The 22244-nt window shown below is 45.2% G+C and overlaps 2 protein-coding genes across 2 annotated transcripts; both read right to left on the bottom strand.

The window, feature by feature from the left end:
* Positions 1-7938: 7938 nt before the first annotated feature.
* On the bottom strand, positions 7939-9946 carry tnfsf13b (TNF superfamily member 13b). The gene is made up of 6 exons (XM_068746398.1): positions 9749-9946; positions 9561-9675; positions 9113-9169; positions 8886-9010; positions 8504-8654; positions 7939-8358 (listed from the first exon to the last, which is right to left on the bottom strand). Exons 1-6 carry the CDS (start codon positions 9944-9946, stop codon positions 8237-8239), a joined length of 768 nt encoding a protein of 255 aa, XP_068602499.1. The 3' UTR covers positions 7939-8236.
* Positions 9947-12574: 2628 nt separating this feature from the next.
* abhd13 (abhydrolase domain containing 13) lies at positions 12575-13688 on the bottom strand. Its single transcript, XM_068746734.1, has one exon. It carries the CDS (start codon positions 13686-13688, stop codon positions 12633-12635), a length of 1056 nt encoding a protein of 351 aa, XP_068602835.1. The 3' UTR covers positions 12575-12632.
* Positions 13689-22244: the final 8556 nt, after the last annotated feature.

The following is a 22244-nucleotide window of genomic DNA, read 5'->3' as shown; positions in this document are numbered from 1 at the left end:
GACCTCAGTGAACCCATCCCACTTACTCCATCCGAGGGGGTACAGTTACCCCCCCCCCCCCTCTCTATTCTTAGATTGTGGGGCTGTTGTATGAAATGAGTAGAAGGGCATAAAACACAACAAGGGGGAGGCGCCTGGATTCACCTCATGCAGTAGACGCCCCCAGGACTTTCACGTTTGTCAAGGTTACACATAAAGCCATCTGGTAGACAAAGAGATCTGGCAGACCAGGGATGCACAATCAGCCCGGATGTGCGTGCACGGAGATCTCCCGTTGGATATGAGCCAGCTGGGTCATTTCCACAGACACAACAAAGCAATGCAAAACAAAGCCTCAATGCTGAGCTGCACATATGTGTGCGTCTGGAGCTCCTTGGGACGCTAACACACTCAAATATCAGTAGCACTTAGCCCCATGGTGTGGTTAGAGGTGATCATCCAGTTAATGACCCCCCGCATCATTACAGCAGCCAACATTGACCTTGTTAAAAGGGGGGAAATCAAACAGACACACACGTACACACACACCCCATCACCCTGCATGGATTCCGTTATGAGCCGCTTCCTACCGCGGACCGTGGTAGGAAGCGAAATAAAAAAGAGAAATATAATCTTACCTATAAACTTTATATTATGCACTTGCAATAACTATTAAACAAGTATTAGACCAATATCTACTCGCCATTAGTTGTGGTCTCAATAATTCCTTCTGTCCTTCATGTTCTTCTGGAGATAAAGCCGTGTTTTAAGTCTGACTCATCCAAGGTTGGACCAGAAGCAACATGTATTTAAGTTTTTGAATAATAACTGTTATTATATTTTCGGCTGAAACTGGGTATCCTGCTAGAAATGTCGTCAGTCCGACTCCATCGGAGGAGAAAGCCACGCTCGTATACCTGTGGGCTGTGACAGAGCCAACATTTTTACTGACTCGTTGTGCATCCCTAAACAGAACTCGACAGAGAAACACGAAGATCTCTTTTCTGCTCTGATGAGGGGGGCTAATTAATTTAGAATTGATATTAATTTATAGTATTTATTATTTACTTGCATATACTATTTATTTGAGTACACTATCCTTCCATCTAACTTGTAAATATTATACAAGATAAATGTAATAATCTAATAATAATAATTACAAGAGGCAGATTTACAACTAAAGGATTTGTCTTAACTGTACAGCCACAACATCTGAATTTAAGTCGTTATTGAGTCAGACACTATGCAATCATGCTCCATTATATAACCAGAAACATTTTCTTTCTACACGAGTTTCGAATCCATTCACAGTTTGCCAATGTGGTTTGGGAATTTCATGAGCAGTCCGAATCAGGAAATGTGAGACGGCTGGAGGTGTGAAATGGGGATAAAGTTAAACACATAAATATCAGTGGGAGAGGTTCCGTGGTGAGACTTACATTTTCGAATAGCGGCTCACCCAATCGCACCGGTGGATACACCCTTCCCTTTCCTTCACACCTGCGAGTTGACCTTACCCCAATGTTACCCCTCTCTTCCAAAGCCTTATCTCTAGACAAGATGACAGGCCCCGTCCTTTATCCTCCATTTCTCCTTGCCTTCTCACCATTTGGATTCATTTTTACCTTAGGTTCTTTCTCCTACACTATGCTACATTAATCTTGCTGTTCTCTATCGTCTTCTTCTCAACTGTTTTCTTCACACACACACACAGCCTCTCCATTTATCTGGTGTGGCTGGAGATTAGCATTATACTTACGTAGATCAGTACGTGGGAGCATCTCGTAGCGGCATCATGGCCCATTAGACGTTGACCTAAATGGATTCGGCTCAAACGTACATGATTCAAGCCGAAACATCCCATCCAGACGTCATCCTTCATTTCTGCGTCATCTGCTCCTCGGGAACTTGGATGAATCAAAGCAGTTCATGAAAGGAATGCTTATCCAATCGTGTTCAGTCATTAGCATGGCTTGGGATCAAGTTGTTGATTTGAGTTGTAATTTATTAATTTCCTAATTGTGCGTTAAGCCCTTCTCATATCCCGGACTTTCCTTCCACTTCTATTTTTCCCAGTAGAGGAGAAGCATATCTAAAGTTAACTTTAGTATAGGTCTCTCATCACATGGTCATGTCTTCATCTTGGTGATGCAAGATAACATCACTCTTGGCATTCTGCCGTAAAAAACAAGATTGTTGCGTTTTATCTAACACTTGCTAGTATTTCTACGAGCAACTCTTTTTCTATCCCACCTGTTGTTTCTTCTCCCACATCTGTCCGCTTTCCTGAGAAAGACCTGCCTCTTTTTCCTTTGTCCTCATTCTGTCTATGTCAAACAGTCTCAAAAACGCAGGGAGGGGGGGGGGGGGGGGGGGGTTGTGCACTATTTCATCATTTCAGTATCTCGTTGCAATTCAGAGTACAAAAAAGCACAATCCTGTGCGTGCCACACACAAATGCCGTAGAAGCGAGTCAAGCCCAGATCCTGACCCTGACATTGATGCCCTTTGCATTAAAGGCATCCAATAATAGCTTTGGAGAGGGACGCAAACTCTGCAAGGCCACTGGCTAGCTCCTATTATTATGGGATTGGTCGTCTAGTGCGTCAGCGGCTGCACAGGTTTGGGGTTGAACACAAGCTGCACTGCCTTACTACAGTTGCATTGTTTAATCAGATGTGGAAAAATTCATCCAAAGGTTTGGATTGAATCATAGCCGGTTGGAAGGGCTCCATTCCCAGATAAAAGGTGCCAGCCGTGCTTCGCCACCACCTGTCCTTAACGCCGACTGCTGTCTGAGCCGGCCAACTGGCCGGTCCCATGGGCCCCCCCGCCCCCCCGCTTATTAGAACAGCCTTCGTCTCAGGATCATTTTTTCAACTCTGCGGATACCAAAAGTACAAAAGACGGAGGAAGCTGCTGAGAGGAAAGGTTGATGGATGGATCTCAACAGATTTATACAGTAATGCCATCGTAATTCTCGACACTTACTAATGATGCCATCAACGAAACAATACTGAAGAAAAGAAAATCAATATGTTAAACAATCAAGATACTTTCTCGGTGGTGCAATTAGCAACATTTCCACTCACAAATGATGGACATCTGTCTACAGTTGACCAACTATAACTAGCATATATTAATCTGGATTACAGCTTTCATCAATCAGCCTTATGGTTGACACATGTCCGCGCGTGCCCCCCCCCCCGGTTTAATCTCTGTCTGCCCACTCAGCTGTCTGCCTCCTGACGTCAGGCACATGAAACGAATCTATCTGTGTGCATGTGTGGTTTTTGTATTCTGAGGGGGTTTAAGGGCGGGGTGTCCACCAGATGAGACGCCAAGGAAATCCAGCAAGCCGGCTAACTAGTCGGTACCGTCTAAGAATAGATCAGTTAGAGTTGACCGACCGACCAGCGGACAGGAATGTCCCAGACAACAGGTGCCAGACGTATTTCCTAGTTTTTCTATGAACATTATGCAACGATGACGTCTATGAACCATAGAGCAAGTACCCCCCCGTAAACGCATCTGGAGCCGTGACAGCCGTTGATGTCTTTCTTTGCATCATCCTTCTTCTCGTCTTCTCTTGCTCTTCATCGTCGCCCTCTCTTGCACATGATTCTGAGGCAGGGCGGTGATTAAGACTTCAGGCCTTGTGGCTCGACAGCTGAGTGCAGCGCATGGACTGGGCTGCGTCCTGCCACAGACCGACAGACCACAGCTTCCAGTCATTAGCTCTTTGCCGGCTACACCCACGGGCCAGAGCGGCCACGTTCCACAGAAGAGACGCGTGTAAGTAGAAAGACAAGGCAGAAGTTAGCTGCTAGGGCACAGTGGAGCAGCGGGTAGCGGTGTGAACATCAACTCCTCAGTTACACAGAGAGTGATACCTCCAAGCAGCGCCGCCAGGCAGAAGCTCACAATCTGGCTGAGCAGGAGGCCAGAGGGGTGTGTGTACACACACACACACACACACACACACACACGCACACACACGCACCCTGTTGAAAGAGGCACTGAAATGGCCGGTCCTTGGAGCACACGAGATTACTATAATTTTTTTTACACTGTGTTTAATAGTTATTATCCAAAGGTCTTAAAACCGAGCACACACACACAGGGACGTGTCTCACCCACATGAATGAGTCCATCTGTGAGCCCCAGCGAAACAAAAGCAGACCTTTATGTCTTGACTCAGGCAGAGTTATGTTCCCGTCTCAGCGACGTTTTTTTTTTGTACATCAAGCTCCAAACGTTTTACAAAGAGTGACATTTATTTCCTCCCCGCCTCATCGCTTCTCTCTACCCCCGACGTGCTTCTATCTGCATCTCTATTTCCACCCTTTCCTTTTTCTGTTACTTTCCCTGATTTTATTGTCCCTCCTTGTTTGACTGTCTGTCTAAACACTGACACAAAGCCATCCACTACACATACACACACACGTACACACACACACACACACACAGTTGAGTGAACACCGCTCTGAAACTGGGACGATTCCCAGCTGACATCCGCTACCCCCAAAGGCTTTCTGGAGTATATTTGTGTGTGGCTGGAACAAGCCAGCAAACCTGTTTCCCTCCTTTCTGCCTGGGCAGACGGCACACACGGAACATCTCAGGGCAAACAACAGCATGAAGGCAGAAAAAAAGAACGAAAACAAAGGCCGGTTCACTTCACAGGCAGCGAACAAAGACTTTTACCATTAAGAAGAAGAAAAGGTCGTTCTCCTGGACAATATACAAATCACAAGGGCTGCAGAAGAGAGGTAGAACATTCACTCTTTTAGAAATATGCAAACAAACAGAAGTGAGAAGAAAGTATTGAACGACAGATCCTTTTGCCAACAGGTTTGGTGGTATGCAAAGTCATGCAATGACAAGCAGGAGAAAAGTAGTGCCATACCTCGCTATAGCATCTCCCTGTAGCTCTTCATGCTGCAGGAAGGAGCATCCAGAGGCCACTCTGCTCTCAGCTGCAGAGATCACACTGTCACAATCCGAGAGACTGAGGCAGAAATCACCTCCCAGCACTCCCTACATCTGCACCCATAGGCCAGAATCCTCCACTGCCATCCCATCAGAGAGGCAGGGAGACGGGGAGAGAGAGAGAGAGAGAGAGGGGAGTGTGCCAGTTTGAATAAGCTGGGAGTCGTCGGAAGGGAGAGCAAGCTTGAGTCAGTGATAGAGAGAGAGAGATTTATGAGTTTGTCAGGGAGTGAGCATGTGTTTGTAAAAGAGGAAAACAGACACCGAGTGAGACGAGAGTTTAAATCTCTAATTACAACAGCTTATCACAAGCCCATAAGCAGCTGGTGGGAATGACTTCACACACTGCATGGTTGCTCTTTGTGTGTGCGTGTGTGTGTGTGTGTGTGTGTGTGTGTGTGTGTGTGTGTGTGTGATGCAGACGTACAGACCTGGAGGAGAACTTCTGTTTTACCCTCGTCACTGTTCTTTCCAATGAACCCTTCCAGGGATGTTAAAACTCAGGATGACTAAATTTCAGGATGACATTTTGGTCGGGATTCAAATATTATCATTTTTTTTTTTACAAAGATTGGATTCATTTGCTAGAAAATCTTCAATATGATGGAAGCAGGCTTTTATGACTCAAGCAGGACTTTGATTCCAAGAACCGTTGAAAAGAACGATTAAGTGGTCCGATGAAGGGGTTGTTTTACAATTTACAGACACCACACCCAATAAACTGATTGTTCTTGAGTGGAATAATCACGTAAATTGACATAATTTTGTTTTTTAATGAACTGATGGAGAGATGAACACAGCAACAGCTCCAGAAGAATGTTGCTGATGTTGTATGTATACGAGCCCCATCATCCTCCACGATGCAGAAAGGAGGGTGGGAGTCAGGAGAAGGGGAGAGGAAGAGAGGCCAAGCTGTGGCAGACCAAAATCCTCCCTTCCTTCAATGTATTAGATGTTATCCTCTCCTCTGTAATAGATTGATGTCCTTGAGAAAATGAAGAAACAACGACCACATAAGCTTCGTCAAAATTAGCTTGAATAGAGAAAACCAAGACGTCTGCTCTTTTCTTGCACAAATGCAGATTTCACGTTGGGCATTTCATCATGATTTGAGTCCAGACAGAAGCAGAACCGCATGAATTATAGATCCGACGCAGACAGAAGGAGATTCAACTGAACCAGATCGAATGTTGCTGCTTTTCTAAACAAGCAGAGCTCTTGTTCTGCCGAGTCTGTGACATTTCTCACATCAAAAACTATTAATTTACCGGCTGAATCGAAGAAGCTGCTACAGCACAGCAGCACAGAAGGTGCTGTTTAGGCTGCAGAGTAACGGATGGCACAGTCTAGTTTGTTGGTCGACCAAATCCTCGCTCAAATGAGGAATCAGCACGTTGGATCAGCCCGATTACTTTGGGCTGAGCGTGGCAGATCAGAGTAATCTCCAAACGCCAGAGGAGTGCACGGGGCCACGGTGCGGGCCTCGAAGCAGAAGGAGAATAAGAAGAATGTACATATTTAAGTCTGTAGGAGAGACACTAAAGGTTCCTGTCTTCATGTATGAGTATTAAGGCTTCAGGGTCCTCATGCAAATGTTGCAGTGCGTCCTGCGACAAGTTTTATAATCAGGCATCACGGACCGCGTTTAGCCCCGGTAGTTAGTCCGACCCGTCCTAACACTTCCAAACCAGGCAAGAGGGAGGGGCAGAAAATGAAAGGACAGATGGGGATGCTAAAATCTGAGCTTAACATAAGCGATGCAATCTGAAAAATGAGAGGAAGCCAGTAAGGCCCTGAGAGCTCCTCTCTCTTTTCTACATTTTTCTTAAAGACATTCTAAATCTAAACGGGAACATTTCTTGCTTGCCTGTTTATGCAGTGAAGATTTGAACATAACAGATGTTTTAGATATGAAGAGTTTAAACGTTTCAAGTGTTTGCAAGCTGCAGCCGACACATACTCAGTTTTCAAATGGAAATCTCGATGCCATAAGAAATCAAACTGGTTCATTGTGCGTATTCCTCTGTCCTTTCTGTGCTTAACAGTGTGGCTGTGTGTACACACCATGTGTGTGAGTGTGTGAACTACTCAGTGCCAGCATGTGTACTCAGGTCTTATTTCCTGATTCCCCGGTCAGATGCTGGTTTCTCTTTTGAGAGCCGAGCCCACAATGACATCAGCTTCCGCCAACAGGCCAGCCGTCGCCATGGCACCACACAAAGACATCTCTGGTGCTGAGGGAGGGGATGGATCACGCTTGACACATTTAAAGGACAGCCCCCCCCCCCCCCACCTTCTTCTCTTCTTTCCCGGTTAGTGTTTGTGCGGTCGTTTGCTCCATCGTGGCTCTGCTTCCTGTATCCGTGATCGTCACAGAGCTTCTCTCTCCTTCACAAGTATTGACTTCCAGTCACTAGTACTTCTATTTAGTCTTGAAATATTTCTTTACGTCTTTTACAGTCCGTCTCTTTTAGGATCTCTTCCGTCCTCCCTTCATTTTGGTCTCCATGCCTGTCAAATGGAGCCATGAGGGCAAAGGTTCTGGTGACCGGAATACCACCCAATGAGCTTTGTCTAACTCTTTACCCCTACAGACAGGGCCTCTGTGTGCGTGTGTGTGTGTGTGTGTGTGTGTGTGTGTGTGTGTGTGTGTGTGTGTGTGTGAAGTATAGGGGAGAACACCAATGCATTTGGAATGCTGCCAGTTAAGGGTTAATCTAGTGATATTGAGATATCACAGAACCATTTTTGCTCCTCTCGCTTCAACTACTTACAGTTTTGCTTCAGACTAAAATTTTCTTTCTCCTGATTGCCAGAGTTCCTGCTCCGCCTCAGCTCGCTCTGCTCGGCGCGGCATGGGAGTATTTCCTTCATGTGGCCAACAAGGGAACAGCAATCATTCACGCGATATTTCCTTTCTGTCAGTTCTACATATACTGTTTCAATTTATTTCAAATAGCAACCAGATAATAAATCAGCCTTTTATATATCTACAAATATAAGCATATGCAAATAACTGTTTGAGTGGCGCAATAATCCTCAAGGAAAGACCATTGACTCAGACAGTTGTTAGAATATTTTGTCTCAATGTAAGGTGCGTGTATTCTTGTCTTCCGCTACTCCCGTCTCCTCTGGCTAAATAAGCCGGCAGCGATGCAATCCAACACGCAGCCGCCACATGCTCACACCACCCAAAGTCAGTCGAGGTCACCAGACCCGAGCTTCGTTTCATCCCACAGAAACGTCCCTCAGGTTCAGAGTGAGATCACACACTTGAAGCCAGTTTGACAGCACCCAGGAAGGTGCCGTCCCCATCCAAAGACACGTTGGCTGTACCACGAGGGATCAGCAGCTCCAGGTGATCCCCCACGTCCAGCTTCACAACACCTAAAGAGACCGAAAGCTTTCAGGACTTCACACCTTCAGAACCGGCTCTTTCCGTTTCCTTGTGGCAAACAAACAGCCACCAACCGAGACAAGGTCGTCTGACCTTTAGTGGCAGTCGTCGAGGGCAAAATGGTGGCAGGCTCACCTCCTGTGTAGCAGGTGTTGTAAGGGTAGACCGGGTTCATATTTTGGATGCAGCGGAAGAGGGTCACATCTGGAGCCTCGTCTCCCACCACGTTCCTCTTCCTCCGTATCACCACATGACCCATCGCAAAGGTGCTGTCCATGTAGTAGACCTGAGTGCACCAGAAACTCTGGGTCAGATCTACGAGGCGCACCACGGCGAGGCTTTGATGTGAACACCGTCAGGTGGCCTCTACAACACATTTTGTATTTTATTCTTTTGATTTTTCCTGGTAAGTCTGAAGACACCTTTGCCTTGCAAGAGTGGACATTCTGGTGATCAGTAAATAGACAAACACTGCTCCCTTGTGGAGAAACTGCGACATGACAGCAAACACACCAACCTGACTGTACACGAAGTAGAAGCCCTCCTCTCTGACCAGCATGGTGTCTCCATCCACCTCCAGGGCAGAACCGCTCCTCAGCCCAGACTGCCAGGGGATGCCTGTGTGCATCCTTGAGGTCAGTTCTGATTCCAGGAAGCAGATTGTATTATAAACCACGTTGAAGCAGCGACAGAAAAACAAAAGAAAGAAAGCTTAAACAAACAAACAAGCCAGCCATGGTTTACCTTTCCTGAAGGGTTTCCTGCTCGTGTTCGGCAGCATCTGCAAACACGGCTGAGAAACTGTGACAACACATGAGGAAGTTAGACGCGTTTAAATTCGTCACAGATGTTCTTACAAAGATAACAGGGCTATCTCTCTCCCGTTGCTACTGGTCCCTCTCACATTCGGCTGACAGTGATAGCGGTGAGCTGGTGGCGTCACCTTCATTCACGCAACATTCAACTAATAGAAGATCATTGTTTTCATTTTCTGAATCAAGTTCTGCAGATCATTTTGTGATTTTAAACTATATTAAAAACCTTGACTTGACAATGGAACGAGACATCGAACAGTATATTCACCCATCATTACCCAGCCTGTCTACAAGTGGACCGATTTGTAAATTGAGTGTTGTGCAGGCAGTCTAACAACCACCATGCATTCACAGCCAGCCGGCCTGCCGTGTCTTACCTGATGCATCTGCCCCAGTGACCAACCTTCTCCTCCTGCTCAGGGGGGGAGCTTGCCGAGACGGGTCCCGATGCAGCGGCCCTTGGCTGCTCCTCCTGCTGCAGACGCTCTCAGTCTGAACACACACATTGACGACGTCAGTGAAGCCATACCTCTTGGGGTTTCCGTTGTGCTGCCTCTCACGGTACCTGGCCTCCATGCCTGACTGCTTGTCCTTCTCTCCGGCGACAGACCTCAGATTTAAGTGCGTTGACCTCAGCTCTTAGCACCACCAGCTGGTACAGGGACAATGCTGAAAGAGAGGAGGCAGTGACAGCAGCTAAGGCCAGCAAGAGAACAGGCCAGGACAACCTCCCTTCTCCAGCTCCATGCGCCATGTCTTCCATAGCTGCCATCATGGGTGCCATGTAAGCTCCCAAGAGCTCAAACTGGCAGCACGACGGCTCCCACACCTGAACGACACCGTCGACGTCTGCTCGGAATGATGGATTTCTTCTTTGGAGCCCTCAGATTTACCATAATTCCAGTCAACTACGCCACTGACTTCCTTAACTTTCACTTTTGTGGCAGCGTCATCTCAGAGATGACGCTCCGTGGAAAAAAAGGAAGAAAAAAGGACAGCAGTGCTTCCCCCTCCTTTGTTCCGCTCAGCTAACCACATTTGCAGCTTCCTGCCTGTGCTTCTCCACGGTCTAGTGAAAATCCTGCATGGGACTTTTCTGAGTAGAAACAAGAAGGAGTGTCTGAGCGTTGTGATATGAAGAGAGGAGGAGAGGTGTCAGACTGAGGAGGAGGAGGGGGAACAGACGAAGCAACTGAGAAGTCAAAATCTACTCCAGAACGAAGGAAGTACAGCATTAACTCTAAATGGTGAAAAAACGAATATACTGTATACATAATAAAAAGTGACGTGAGGCAAACACAAGCATGTGGGTGTGCACGCACGCACACACACACACGTATTTCAAACTGTTACATTAAAAAAGATAGCTAAAGCAGGACAGGATAAAGATTAATGTACCAATTTATTACATGTTACAGTACAGAAAATAGAAAGTGAAAATGTGTGCTTACAAAAGAAGTCAACGGTTTTGAAATAGAAAAAGAAACATTACCCTGAAATGGAAAATCCTTGAGACTGATGGCTTCAGCCTATAAATAGTTATGAATGGTTCAGATGCCATCAGTGTTTCTTCAAGCAATGGTAGACGTGCACACCTGATGTCAATAGTGTGCGGGTTCTTTGCAGAAGACTCACTGAAATCACGTGCACGATTGAAAAAATGACATTTCAATTATGCCAACACTTTCACAGCACTCAATCCGTTCTATGCACAATCATATGAACATATACAACACTAGTGTACCTGGCAAATCAGTGTCTTCATACAAAAGAAAAATGAACAATCGTTTGATTCCACTTCTCTTCTTCAGCAGGGTGATGGAGCGACGGCACGTTTACATTCTAGGTGTTCGTTTTGCGTAATTTCAGCCACCAAAGCAGCAAATCCAGAGAACGGAGATGAAACAATGCAACAAAGCGTGAAGGACAGAGCAGAAGGGGGTGCAATGAAGTGGACAGAGCTAAAATGAGACGGCACAAAGTTTTCTACCAACATAGGACGGGATCAAACGTATTAATCCAGTTTCATCCAATTAAACTTATGGAACTGATGTCATCCAGGTATGTCTGAAAATGTAACAGGTGGGAAAAAAAAACGTGAAGAAAGAACATTGATACATTTTTATAAAGCAAACGTTTACATTCATAGCAGCCTTGAGACCTTTTTTTGTTAAGTTATAATATAAACAGCAACAGATTTGGTCTGTAGATGTTCGTAAAATTTTGCTGACCATAGTTTCAGACGGCATTGAATACGGCCGAGGACGTCTGTACGCGAACGGCTTTGATGTCACTGCAGCGCTGCTGAATTTGGGAAGCAAGAGCAGACGACAGTGTCATCGCCGTCGACTCCACCGCCTGGAAAACATGCAGAAAAAATTATTTAGCTCCTTAAAATCCCCCCCAAGTGATTAAAGCCTTTTTGTAATGTAAGCAAAGGGCTGCAGGAAAACAAAGAATCCTAAAATGACCCAACATGTGGAAGGGAAGATTGATACGAAATACCACATTAGACTAAAAATGTATTTTTGGTTATTAAAAGGCATCTTGATTGTTAAGCCGATCTTCATACAACAAATTCATGTACTCATGTGGATGCAAACTGAGTCATTACTGCGTTCTTCCTGTCTGTACCGTCACAGAGATATTTTCCCAGTGCAAAAAACGCAAGAGAGAATCCGAAGTTCAATTGTTTGTTTGTTGGTTTGCAAGTACTTGAAGTTACAAACAAATATCTTTGACCCCAATAGACAGGAACCAGTGGTGACTCTTTCACTTTAGGGCGGAGGAAATCTGACTCCAGCCACTAAGAACAAGCAAACAACCCATTTTAGATTACCAGCGATTATTTGGTGTGCTAACTTTACCAGGACAGTATTTTAGCATCTCCCAGTCAAACTGAAACTGAAGTAGTTTGAATGCCATTTCTGAATAATGTGAATGTGAAATGTGAACATCATCAATTTCCTCTCAAACACTTATTTTTTTGTCTGATGTCCCGATATTGATCGCTATGAAATCATGTCAAGGAAAGCTGCTGCAAGAAATCTAAATGTTGCACAAGAGGGGAGAGAGAAAAACAAATATGTGTCAATCTGAGAAAAAAACATGCATTTATGAACAAAGATTTATGTATATATATATATATATATACACACACACACAGTATCGGCCCACGTGTTCACGATTTCACTTTGTAAATCAGATGTGGAACATTCTCCACCGAAACAGTATCAATCCTCATGTGATCGTTCTAACAGAGAAACCTTCAATTCCGTTTTTAGAATTCATTTCAGCCTCAGTTTGTGATTTGGACTTGGATTATGAAACAAAATATATCGATGCACATTCATTTCAAAAATCAAATAATTCAACCAAATCAATTCCCGTGATTTTCGCCCCCAAATCTGTTCAGCCAACAAATTGCAGCCAGTCCCAGACTGCCCTTTTCAGATAATGGTGACGCTCGCTGAGGGCTGAGCACTCTCCTCGTGGGCGTGGTTCTTCAGCAGGTCCTTCATGAACTGCTCCAAAGCAGCGAAGTAGCCCTGACACTGCCACGTGTCGTTGTGTGTCCCCTCCGGAAAGATAGCCAGGCGTTTAGTCCGCGCAGGCGACAACTCGTACAGTTGTTTCATCATGACTGGTGGGATGAGCTGGTCCGACAGTCCAGACACGAACAGTGAGGGCATGCGGCACAGCGCCACCTGCCGATAGGACAGGAACTGGTTCCTATAGCACCACAAGGGCAGCAGACGCATCGGTATGAAGGAGAAGAGCGTTGCTGCCATGTGGGGGATGCTGAGGAAGGTGTTCTCAACAACAATGGCGGCGACGCGGTGCGGGTTCGCTGATGCCAAGCGCACAGCCACAGCCCCCCCGAGGGAGCGCCCAAACAGTACGACCTTTGTCTTATCCAGGTCAGGACGCGTCATGACGTAGTCCAGCGTGGCTTCAGCGTCCAGGTACAGCCCATCCTCACTGGGCTCACCCTCACTCTTTCCATAGCCACGGTAGTCCGCCAGCACCACGTTGGCTTTCAGATTGACCAGCATCAGAAGGGCGTTTGGCACTCTGTGTCCAATATTCCCTGCATTGCCATGAAAATATAGAATGGTCGGAGGAGCAGAAGAAGCAGGGCTACTTTGATTTCCAGGGGCAACGCCGGCAGCGGTGTCCCCTCCTGTGTAGCGAAGCAGGATGAGGTTGAGCTTCACACCGTCCTTTGTGCGAATGTACACATTTTCATGTGGGATTCCGGTCGGCATGGGAACGTACAGGCGAGAGGAAGAAGGCTGGTCGGGGAAGTAGAGGAGCACATCTTGAAATTTGTAGAGTATGCCCGCCACCGAGGCAAGAATAAGAGCGAGAAGAAAGAATCCTCCGTAGAGGTGGAAGGTGAGGATAAGGGCCAACAGGGAAACTCGGCAAGAACCCCAAATCCAGGAGGCCAGGGTCAGAGCACAACGTTCCACTGCCCCCCACAGCCGCCAGGGCTTCTCCATGTCTACACAAGAGCTGAGTCACACGGCACACGCACTGCAAGCACAGAAAAGACAAAGCAACGCGTGTTAGCACTCAGCGCTGATGGAGTGAGCGTAATCTTGTATTTTAAAATGTTCCACAATATCCAAGTATCTAGCTGCACTTTGGCTCAGTTACAAGCTGTATTACTTCAGAAGGTTGTATAAATGCTCTTTATAAAGCGACTAGTATTAAACCACAAAGAGTAACAACTGCGAACAGAGAGAAGAAATGCTAAGAATGACATTGCTTTAATTCAATTTATTTTGCATTTTAAAGTTATTGAATACTTGTAAAAGCTTCTCTTCATTATTGAAGTCCCCAAAGCAAAAAAACAAAAAACAAATTCATGTTGTATTCACGTAGGATAATCTGACTTGCTGCATGTTTACTCAGACAAACTAGAGAAACCGGCTTCTCGTGCACATTTGGGATTTTTTTTAACTTCTTTTAGTAATGCAGCCAGCTTGATCAGGACTCTAGAAGAGAGAAAAAAAAGGTTACCGGTACATAAAATAAAATCCTTAAAACTCTGACCCATATTTGCCAGTTACTTTGGTGGAAGAAGACGGTGGCAGCCAATGCAGGTCCCGATAACCCGATGCTTCTACCACCTGAACCTGCACCCGATTTGGTGAAACTCAAAGGCAGGTTTCCACCACATGTTTCTGCAGAAGCTCGACTTCAGCTAGTGAAGCATGGGGTCGACAGAAACATGTAGCTGGTGACACGTATGCAGCGGCATCAGTGCAATTACCGCTGCTGACGGAGAAAGAACATTAAAGGCGACTGTAACAAACGGATTGATGATCAGTTGTCAAACACTGACGTTACTAGACGGGAAAGTCGATGTATGGACCCCCCCCATCAGGGAGAAAAGATGACAGCTTATGTTAGCCTGCCAAGAAGCTCACACGACTTAATAATGCTCGTGTTATGACAGCTAGCGTTAGCGCTTTGCTAACGTTCTCCGATAGCTCCTTAGCTATGTCCGAACACCATTATTCTGAACTGTCCATAACATGCTGTCAAACAACGTAGATGTTAAAAATGACAACCACGACCAAACCTGTCAACATTAATGCTAGCAAGTTAGCTCCGTAGATATGTGGTAGCCATCGGAGCTGTTCTTTCGCCGTCAGCACTATAACACCGTTTTAATTTAGCTACCTATCAGGAAGCTCGTCACTTACTCACCGTCCGCTCATTTTCTGCACCTCGGCTGCATTAAATAGACGCCGCCTCTCAATCCAGATGCAAGTTAAGAAACGCTGAACTCGTTACAACTCGTGAGAAACTGTATGGGAGTGCCGGTAAGGCTAGCTGGTTAGCATAGCGAATGGTGCAACCGACACAAGTTCCGTGTTGATGTTAAATACAGGAAACAGTTCCACATAATTCTTATTAATCAACGATTTCTTCTTCTTCGTCTTCCTCTATTGAAATACTGCCACCAACTGGATGAGCAATGATGAATATATTTATTAGATTGAATGTTCGAGTACAAGTACAGTCACACATCCTGTCTAAGAGGAGCGTTTCAAAATAGCCCTTGCGGTTTGAAAGTCCTTAGTACATAAATCATTGACATTTAACAATACAAATAAAAATAAAAACAATATTAAATTACTCAATTGATGCAAAATAACAATAAATTACACCACAGACGCATTGGAGCTTCAAACGTTAAAACTCACTCATTGCAAGTTTTTGTCTTGACATCCAAATACAGTAGTCCCTCATTTTCCGCGGGGGTTACGTTCTAAAAATAACCCGCAATGAGTGAAATCCGCAATGTAGTCATCATTATTATTTTTTTACAATTATACATGTACATAAATGTTTCAGGCTGTAAAACCCCTCACCGCACACTTCATACACTTTTAAGTCAGCCATTAATCTTCATAGATTGTTTTCATTCTATAATACTGTACTGTAATGAAACAGGTCAAAACCGGTTTTCAGAACTAAACATTTGAGAAATAAAAATATATAGTACGTACGGTAAACGTTTTCTTATTAATAATGTTGAATGAATGAATGAATTAAGGCGTGCAGGTCAAGGAAAGAGCAGCTTGTAGCGCAGAAGAACAAATATTCTACTCGTGCTGTCTTTAGCCTCTCATGGGCTGCTTTATTGGATAGCTTATAGTATATCAACAGGAAGAAACGAAACCTAAAAGGGACGTCATACGTAACGTTTATGCTCCTTCAAAATAAGCCTCTTTTTACACAGAGAATAAGAATTTAATTTTAATGATCAACCTACGAGGTTGAACACACGAGAAATTATGAATAGCGACTTGCGTGCATTTCACAGTTCCTCCGACCGCGCCTCCTCGTCCATGCGCTGCTTCGATGCGCGTTCAAGTGCAAAAATAGACCAGAAAAATTGCATTGAAAAACTCCGCGAAGCAGCGAGGTCGCGGAAGATGAACCGCATTATATCGAGGGACTACTGCATGTCATTGGAGTTTCCAGCAATCATAAATACATCACAGGAGATATCACAGTTGTTGAAAATGTATTTTTACCTTGAACCTAGTTTCATTGTGTTGTCTCTTGCCTCCCCAGGAGGCGTGCAGGAGCCATCCTCGACGCCCAAGCAACCTCAGCCGACTACGCTCGATGTGGAGGAGCAGTGCCTCTAATCAGAGTTCCCTTTCTCTAATGGTGCGCCTAGGCACCCTGTGGGGGCAGACCTGGGCATTGTACACCCCCAGGGCCGCATACGCGTTTGGTTTACTCTGACCGGCCCCTGTAAGGTTAATAGGAAATTACAAAATAAACACATTTTCTAATTATATATAACTGTGGTTGCATTTGCATTTCCAATCTCCTGCTTGACATAGGCCTGGTCCACCCTTCTGTTGCTGTAAAACTGTGCAGCGCAAAACTTTTGCGCCAGCTAGCTGACAGAATGGGAGTTGATCTCATGATGACAGGAGGAAATGGTTTGAACAAGCGCTTCATTGCTGCTGTTTCAAAAATGACTGTGGATGCAGCACAGGAAGTGAGGGACAAAGGTAAAGAATTTGTAAGGGTATTTTCCAGCCACAAGACCAGACTTGATTTCACAAAGACTCTTTCGAAGGTTGACGTGGATAAAATCCAGCTTGTGAAGACCCAAGCTAGCATGGGGTCCAAAGACACGAGCAAAGTGGTTGCGTTGCCAATGGTGAACCCAAAAAGGTCAATGGTCAACGACTGCAGCACAAAAGGTCAAATGCCAAAGCCGAACCCAGGCAGGAAGGCAGTCAGTGACTGCATTAAAAAAGCACATCTGCCATTGAAGACTGAAATTAACATGGGGTTCAAGGGTTACATCAACACAAACACTAGTAGTGTAGTTGAATTGCCGTCGACCCCAGAGATCCCAGGGACAACAAACAGCTGCATGACTAAATCTTTAACGCCCAAGCGGATCGCCGACAATAAGGCAGCGAGAGACAGTAGCCCACCAAGAGCAATCAGCGGCAAGTGAAGTATTCATCAAAAAGTGTGGCTAAAGATTGTAGCACGTTAGGCAGCTATGCTGCAGACTGTTACGGTTGGTTGTTTAAAATTACTGAATAAATTATTTATACAAGTTCTCTTTCGTTGAGTTGTATTATTTTTCAATCCTGCATCTGACAAATAACCAAAAGTGTGAAAAACTAATAAAAACTAACTGAATTAGAGAAAACAAATTCAAAACTAATGAAAACTAAACTATAATAAAATATCCAAAATTATTATAACCTTGGAGTGCTCCAAGCCAAAATGTTGAGCTGAAGCCATTGATGGAGACAGAGAAGAGCCTGCCTCTTTTCTTCGCACAGATCTCCTCGATCCCAGGGACAACAAACAGCTGCAGGGCTAAATCTTTAACGCCCAAGCGGATCGCCGACAATAAGCCAGCGAGAGACAGTAGCCCACCAAGAGCAACTCAGCCACCATCAGTCTCTGCAAAGACCAATGGCTGTAACAGAAATATTACACCATGAGCAACTTGCAGAGCAACTCAGCCACCATCAGTCTCTGCAAAGACCAATGGCTGTAACAGAAATATTACACCATGAGCAACTTGCAGAGCAACTCAGCCACCATCAGTCTCTGCAAAGACTGAGCTGAAGCCATTGATGGAGCCAGAGAAGAGCCTGCCTCTTTTCTTCAAACAGATCTCCTCGACGGACTGGGAGAAGAAAGTAAGCAGCATGGCCATCATTAAAGCGCTGGCCCAACACCACCCATCGATCCTGGAGCCACAACTGCAACAAGTGTGTCTTGTTCTTACTACAGAGGTAAAAAGTCTGCGCTCAGCAGTGGCTTGCTCAGCTATAGACACGCTACGTGAGCTCTATAGTAACCTCCAGACAGCCATGAACCTGGAGGTTGAACAAACTGGCCAAGCTCTGCTGCTGAAACTCTTAGACAAGGCACTGGGCTTTGTCACCAAGTCGGTCCAATTAGCACTTGATGCCTTGGTCGAGAACTGCAGCGCCAAATACACGTTCAAATTGCTGCTTGGTAAAGGACTTCAGAACAACCCGTCTGTTCTTGTAAGAGCAACAGCAGCCAGATTAATTCACCAGCTGGTCTGCAGAATGGGATCGAACGTGATGACATCAAGGAGTGAGGCTGAACGCATCCTCCTTGCTGCCTCGAATATGTCTCTGGATGCAGGACAGGAAGTGAGGCTTCATGGTCGAATGATGCTGAAGGACTTGTCGCGCCACTCTGGCTTTGGTAAGCTGTGGAAAACAATTGTGCCAGAGAAGGACAGAGAGAGCTTGAAAAAGGTCCTTAAAAAAGAGAAATAGCTCATCGAGTGGAATTGACAATCATGAAGAGAACGAGCTCTCTCTCTCTCTGTCACACACACACACACACACACACACACACACACACAACCCAGCGGGCCGGTCCAGACAGCCGGCCCGCCAAACTTGCCCAAATTATATCATGAAATTACAATTTATTATAATTAAACCTCATTTGTGCTATGGAGCTCTCTCCAATACTTCACTCCCTCTTCTGCCAACCTTACTGGACTGCCATTATGACTATATAAAATGTTGCTTAGGCTCCACAATCCCAAACAAAACAATAAAGATATATCCTAATTCTAAACCTTGGATTACTCCTCAAATAAAATAGAGCCTGAAGGAAAACACAAATCCTTCATGGACAAGGACTGGCCAGCCTCAAGGCAACAAATAGCAACATAAAAAATCAGGTCTTTAAAGCTAAACTGGACTAAAAAAACAAACTTGAAACAGAATTCAGCAGTAGGAACACCAAGCAAGCCTTCCAGAAGGTGAAAACCCTGACAGGATGGAAACCCAAATCTACATGCAGTTAGCGATCCGGAAACTTTCACCATAGATTTGAACACGTTACACCCATTCTGATAACCATGACTTCTCATCCGAGTGCCAGCTTTTGCTGAGAGCCCTCCCACCACCAGACCCTGAAGAACCAGCCCCCTTCACAGAGGAGGAGGTACGAACAACTGAGCCGCTGCAAGCCCGGCAAAGCTTCAGGACCTGATGGCATCCCAGGCAGGGTGCTCAAGATCTGTGCTAAAGGTGAGAGAGAGCTCTTTGCTAGGGCACTGCCTTAAGCTCCTCATCGAGTCTTCCCACTCCATCCACAGCCATAGCATCCGGACCATCACCCTTGAATGCGGGAGGTTCTTTAACACTCTTTGTGACGAGCATGACCTGAGAGAGGTCCAAGGTATTATCTGGGCTGTTATCGGGACATTTCGGCACATCAGCAGTGGAGTTAGGATTATTCAGCCTTGTAACAACAGTGTCCGCTAACTGCTGCCCGATTTGTTGTATAACATCACTCATCTGGTCAAGTCACATTTTCAGTAGGAGACATTCGAGCTGTACTGCATTCAGGCAAACCCAAACCCACATTTGGCCCATTATCAGGGGTAGCACTAACATTACGTGAGACATTGTCACTAAAATCCCCAAGGTGGAGGGGAGGCGGAGAAGCCAGTAACCCCCGTCCCCTACCGAACACAAAAGGCGTGTTCATCCCTCTAAAACTCATCACCAAGCTGGAACAATCTGAGCTGAGCAGGAATCGCCGCCATCCAGGGAGGCGAGAGCAGTGAAGAGGCGACAGCGGCACCCAGTGGCGAAGCGCAGGAACAGCTCCAATGTGGTCGGCAGCAGCCCAGTCCGAAGCCTCAACGAGTCACGGCACCAATGCAACCGGTGTGGGCTACTTCTGCGTTGTGGGTTAGTTGCTCAATTGTGGTGGGGAAAGTGGACTCGGGACACAGTTGCATCTTGGGGGGGGGGCTTTTATTTCTGGCAGGATATAAGAATATAATAAAATAAAATTAGCCCCAATCTCTCCCCAACATGAGACAATCATGAGAGCAAGAAGAAAATAAACATACCTGGTGTAACGGGTGTGCATCTGTTCATCATTAGAAGTGCAATGTTGACTTGGGGCACATCCGTTAACCCTAGTGATATCTGCTTTGTGTTCTTTGAGCACTGCACTGCATGAAGGAAGGACCAGGAAACGGCGCCGACCACTGGAAGCACTTTTACTGGCAATCCTGCACAAATAACAGAAAATAAAAACGTTGTCGTCGCACACGTAGTCTCGTCTCCCATGCACGCGGCGCTCATCGGTCGCCCGCTCCTCTCGGATAGTTTGTACAGACTCCGGCCTCCGGCAGCTTATACAGTGCATATACATTTAAGACAGCTTTCTATCAATACAATTTTAACTTATAAAATAAAATACATGAATTGCATTTTCAAAATATCCAGGGTAACTTAATACATGAACACTATTGTTTGAATAAGTTGCACATACCTGCACAAATAATAGAAAATGTCTCCCACGTAGTCTCGTCACACACGCACGCGGCGCTTATCAGTCGCCTGCTAGCAGGTGAAACATGAGATGTTTTGGCTAGCTCTCACAGTAACTTGCCAACAGACACAGAACGGTTTTTAGAATGGGTCTCTTAGTACATGTTGACTCTCTAATGTAAATATTTTCACCATTAATTTTTATATTCTTGAGTGTCCAATTGAATAAATGATATTACATGCCGACGAGAGCAGTTCTGCACCTACCTCCTCTCAGATCCTTAGTACAGGCTGTGGGAGGCGCTTCCGTGCTGCCTGAGCCTACGTGACAAACTGCGCTCTCCATTCTCTTAAAGTGGCAGTACAGGCATAAAAGTGTAACTGACAACATGAAAACAATTAACTAAGGCTAGAACATGCCTCTAAATGTGACATAGTTATAAAACATAACCGAGTGAAGGATTTGGTGAAGTTCAAATACAAAAATAAAAGTATCATTTTCCCTTGGTTACACTCGCAGGATATAATATAATAAAATAAAATTAGCCCCAAATGTAGTCCAGCCCCAATCTATAAAACAGATAAACATTAGCTTGACGCACATCGTCCATAAAACAGAAAATACATAAAATCGACAAACATAACAGTAAAATATATAGTCAATCACAACATGGGCAACAACAGGGATACAAATAAATGCCAAAATGAAGGAAAAAATAACTTGAAAATAGACAATGACAACAGATGCTAAAATAACTTACCTCTCGCCAACATGAGAGGAAGATGAAGAGGCAGGCCCCAGTTTTTATAGGGGTCCCTCCAGAAAACCAAAGAAGAAGAGGGCGGAGGACTAAAACAAAATACAGGTCAAATAATTAAAATGCAAATGCCGGGCAGCTAAATGAAATTACAAAAACACATTTTGAAATATTTACAATAAAATATAGAACAAAAAACTCAAAGCCTAAAACAACCAGTCTGTCACAAGGGCACTGGATCACAACCTACCAGGATTTAACAAGGCCATAACAACCCTGTTACATATGCAGCGGCATCAGTGCAATTACCGCTGCTGACGGAGAAAGAATATTAAAGGCGACTGTAACAAACGGATTGATGATCAGTTGTCAAACACTGACGTTACTAGACGGGAAAGTCGATGTATGGACCCCCCCCCATCAGGGAGAAAAGATGACAGCTTATGTTAGCCTGCCAAAAAGCTCACACGACTTAATAATGCTCGTGTTATGACAGCTAGCGTTAGCACTTTGCTAACGTTCTCCGATAGCTCCTTAGCTATGTCCGAACACCATTATTCTGAACTGCCCATAACATGCTGTCAAACAACGTAGATGTTAAAAATGACAACCACGACCAAACCTGTCAACATTAATGCTAGCAAGTTAGCTCTGTAGATATGTGGTAGCCATCGGAGCTGTTCTTTCGCCGTCAGCACTATAACACCGTTTTAATTTAGCTACCTATCAGGAAGCTCGTCACTTACTCACCGTCCGCTCATTTTCTGCACCTCGGCTGCATTAAATAGACGCCGTCTCTCAATCCAGATGCAAGTTAAGAAACGCTGAACTCGTTACAACTCGTGAGAAACTGTATGGGAGTGCCGGTAAGACTAGCTGGTTAGCATAGCGAATGGTACAACCGACACAAGTTCCATGTTGATGTTAAATACAGGAAACAGTTCGACAT

The sequence above is a fragment of the Brachionichthys hirsutus genome, chromosome 12 (assembly GCF_040956055.1).
Source record: "Brachionichthys hirsutus isolate HB-005 chromosome 12, CSIRO-AGI_Bhir_v1, whole genome shotgun sequence".
In the NCBI taxonomy this organism is placed as follows: domain Eukaryota; kingdom Metazoa; phylum Chordata; class Actinopteri; order Lophiiformes; family Brachionichthyidae; genus Brachionichthys; species Brachionichthys hirsutus.
Note: the sequence above shows the minus strand (reverse complement) of the source record. Positions and strands in the feature narration are given on the sequence as shown.

Coding starts and splice junctions, on each gene's coding strand:
- abhd13 (XM_068746734.1), bottom strand. CDS start 13,688: ATGGAGAAGCCCTGGCGGCTGTGGGGGGCAGTGGAACGTTGTGCTCTG.
- tnfsf13b (XM_068746398.1), bottom strand. CDS start 9,946: ATGGAAGACATGGCGCATGGAGCTGGAGAAGGGAGGTTGTCCTGGCCT. Junction 9,676..9,748: donor CAGTCAGGCATGGAGGCCAG/GTACCGTGAGAG, acceptor GTGTGTGTTCAG/ACTGAGAGCGTCTGCAGCAG. Junction 8,359..8,503: donor CAACACCTGCTACACAGGAG/GTGAGCCTGCCA, acceptor CGGTCTCTTTAG/GTGTTGTGAAGCTGGACGTG.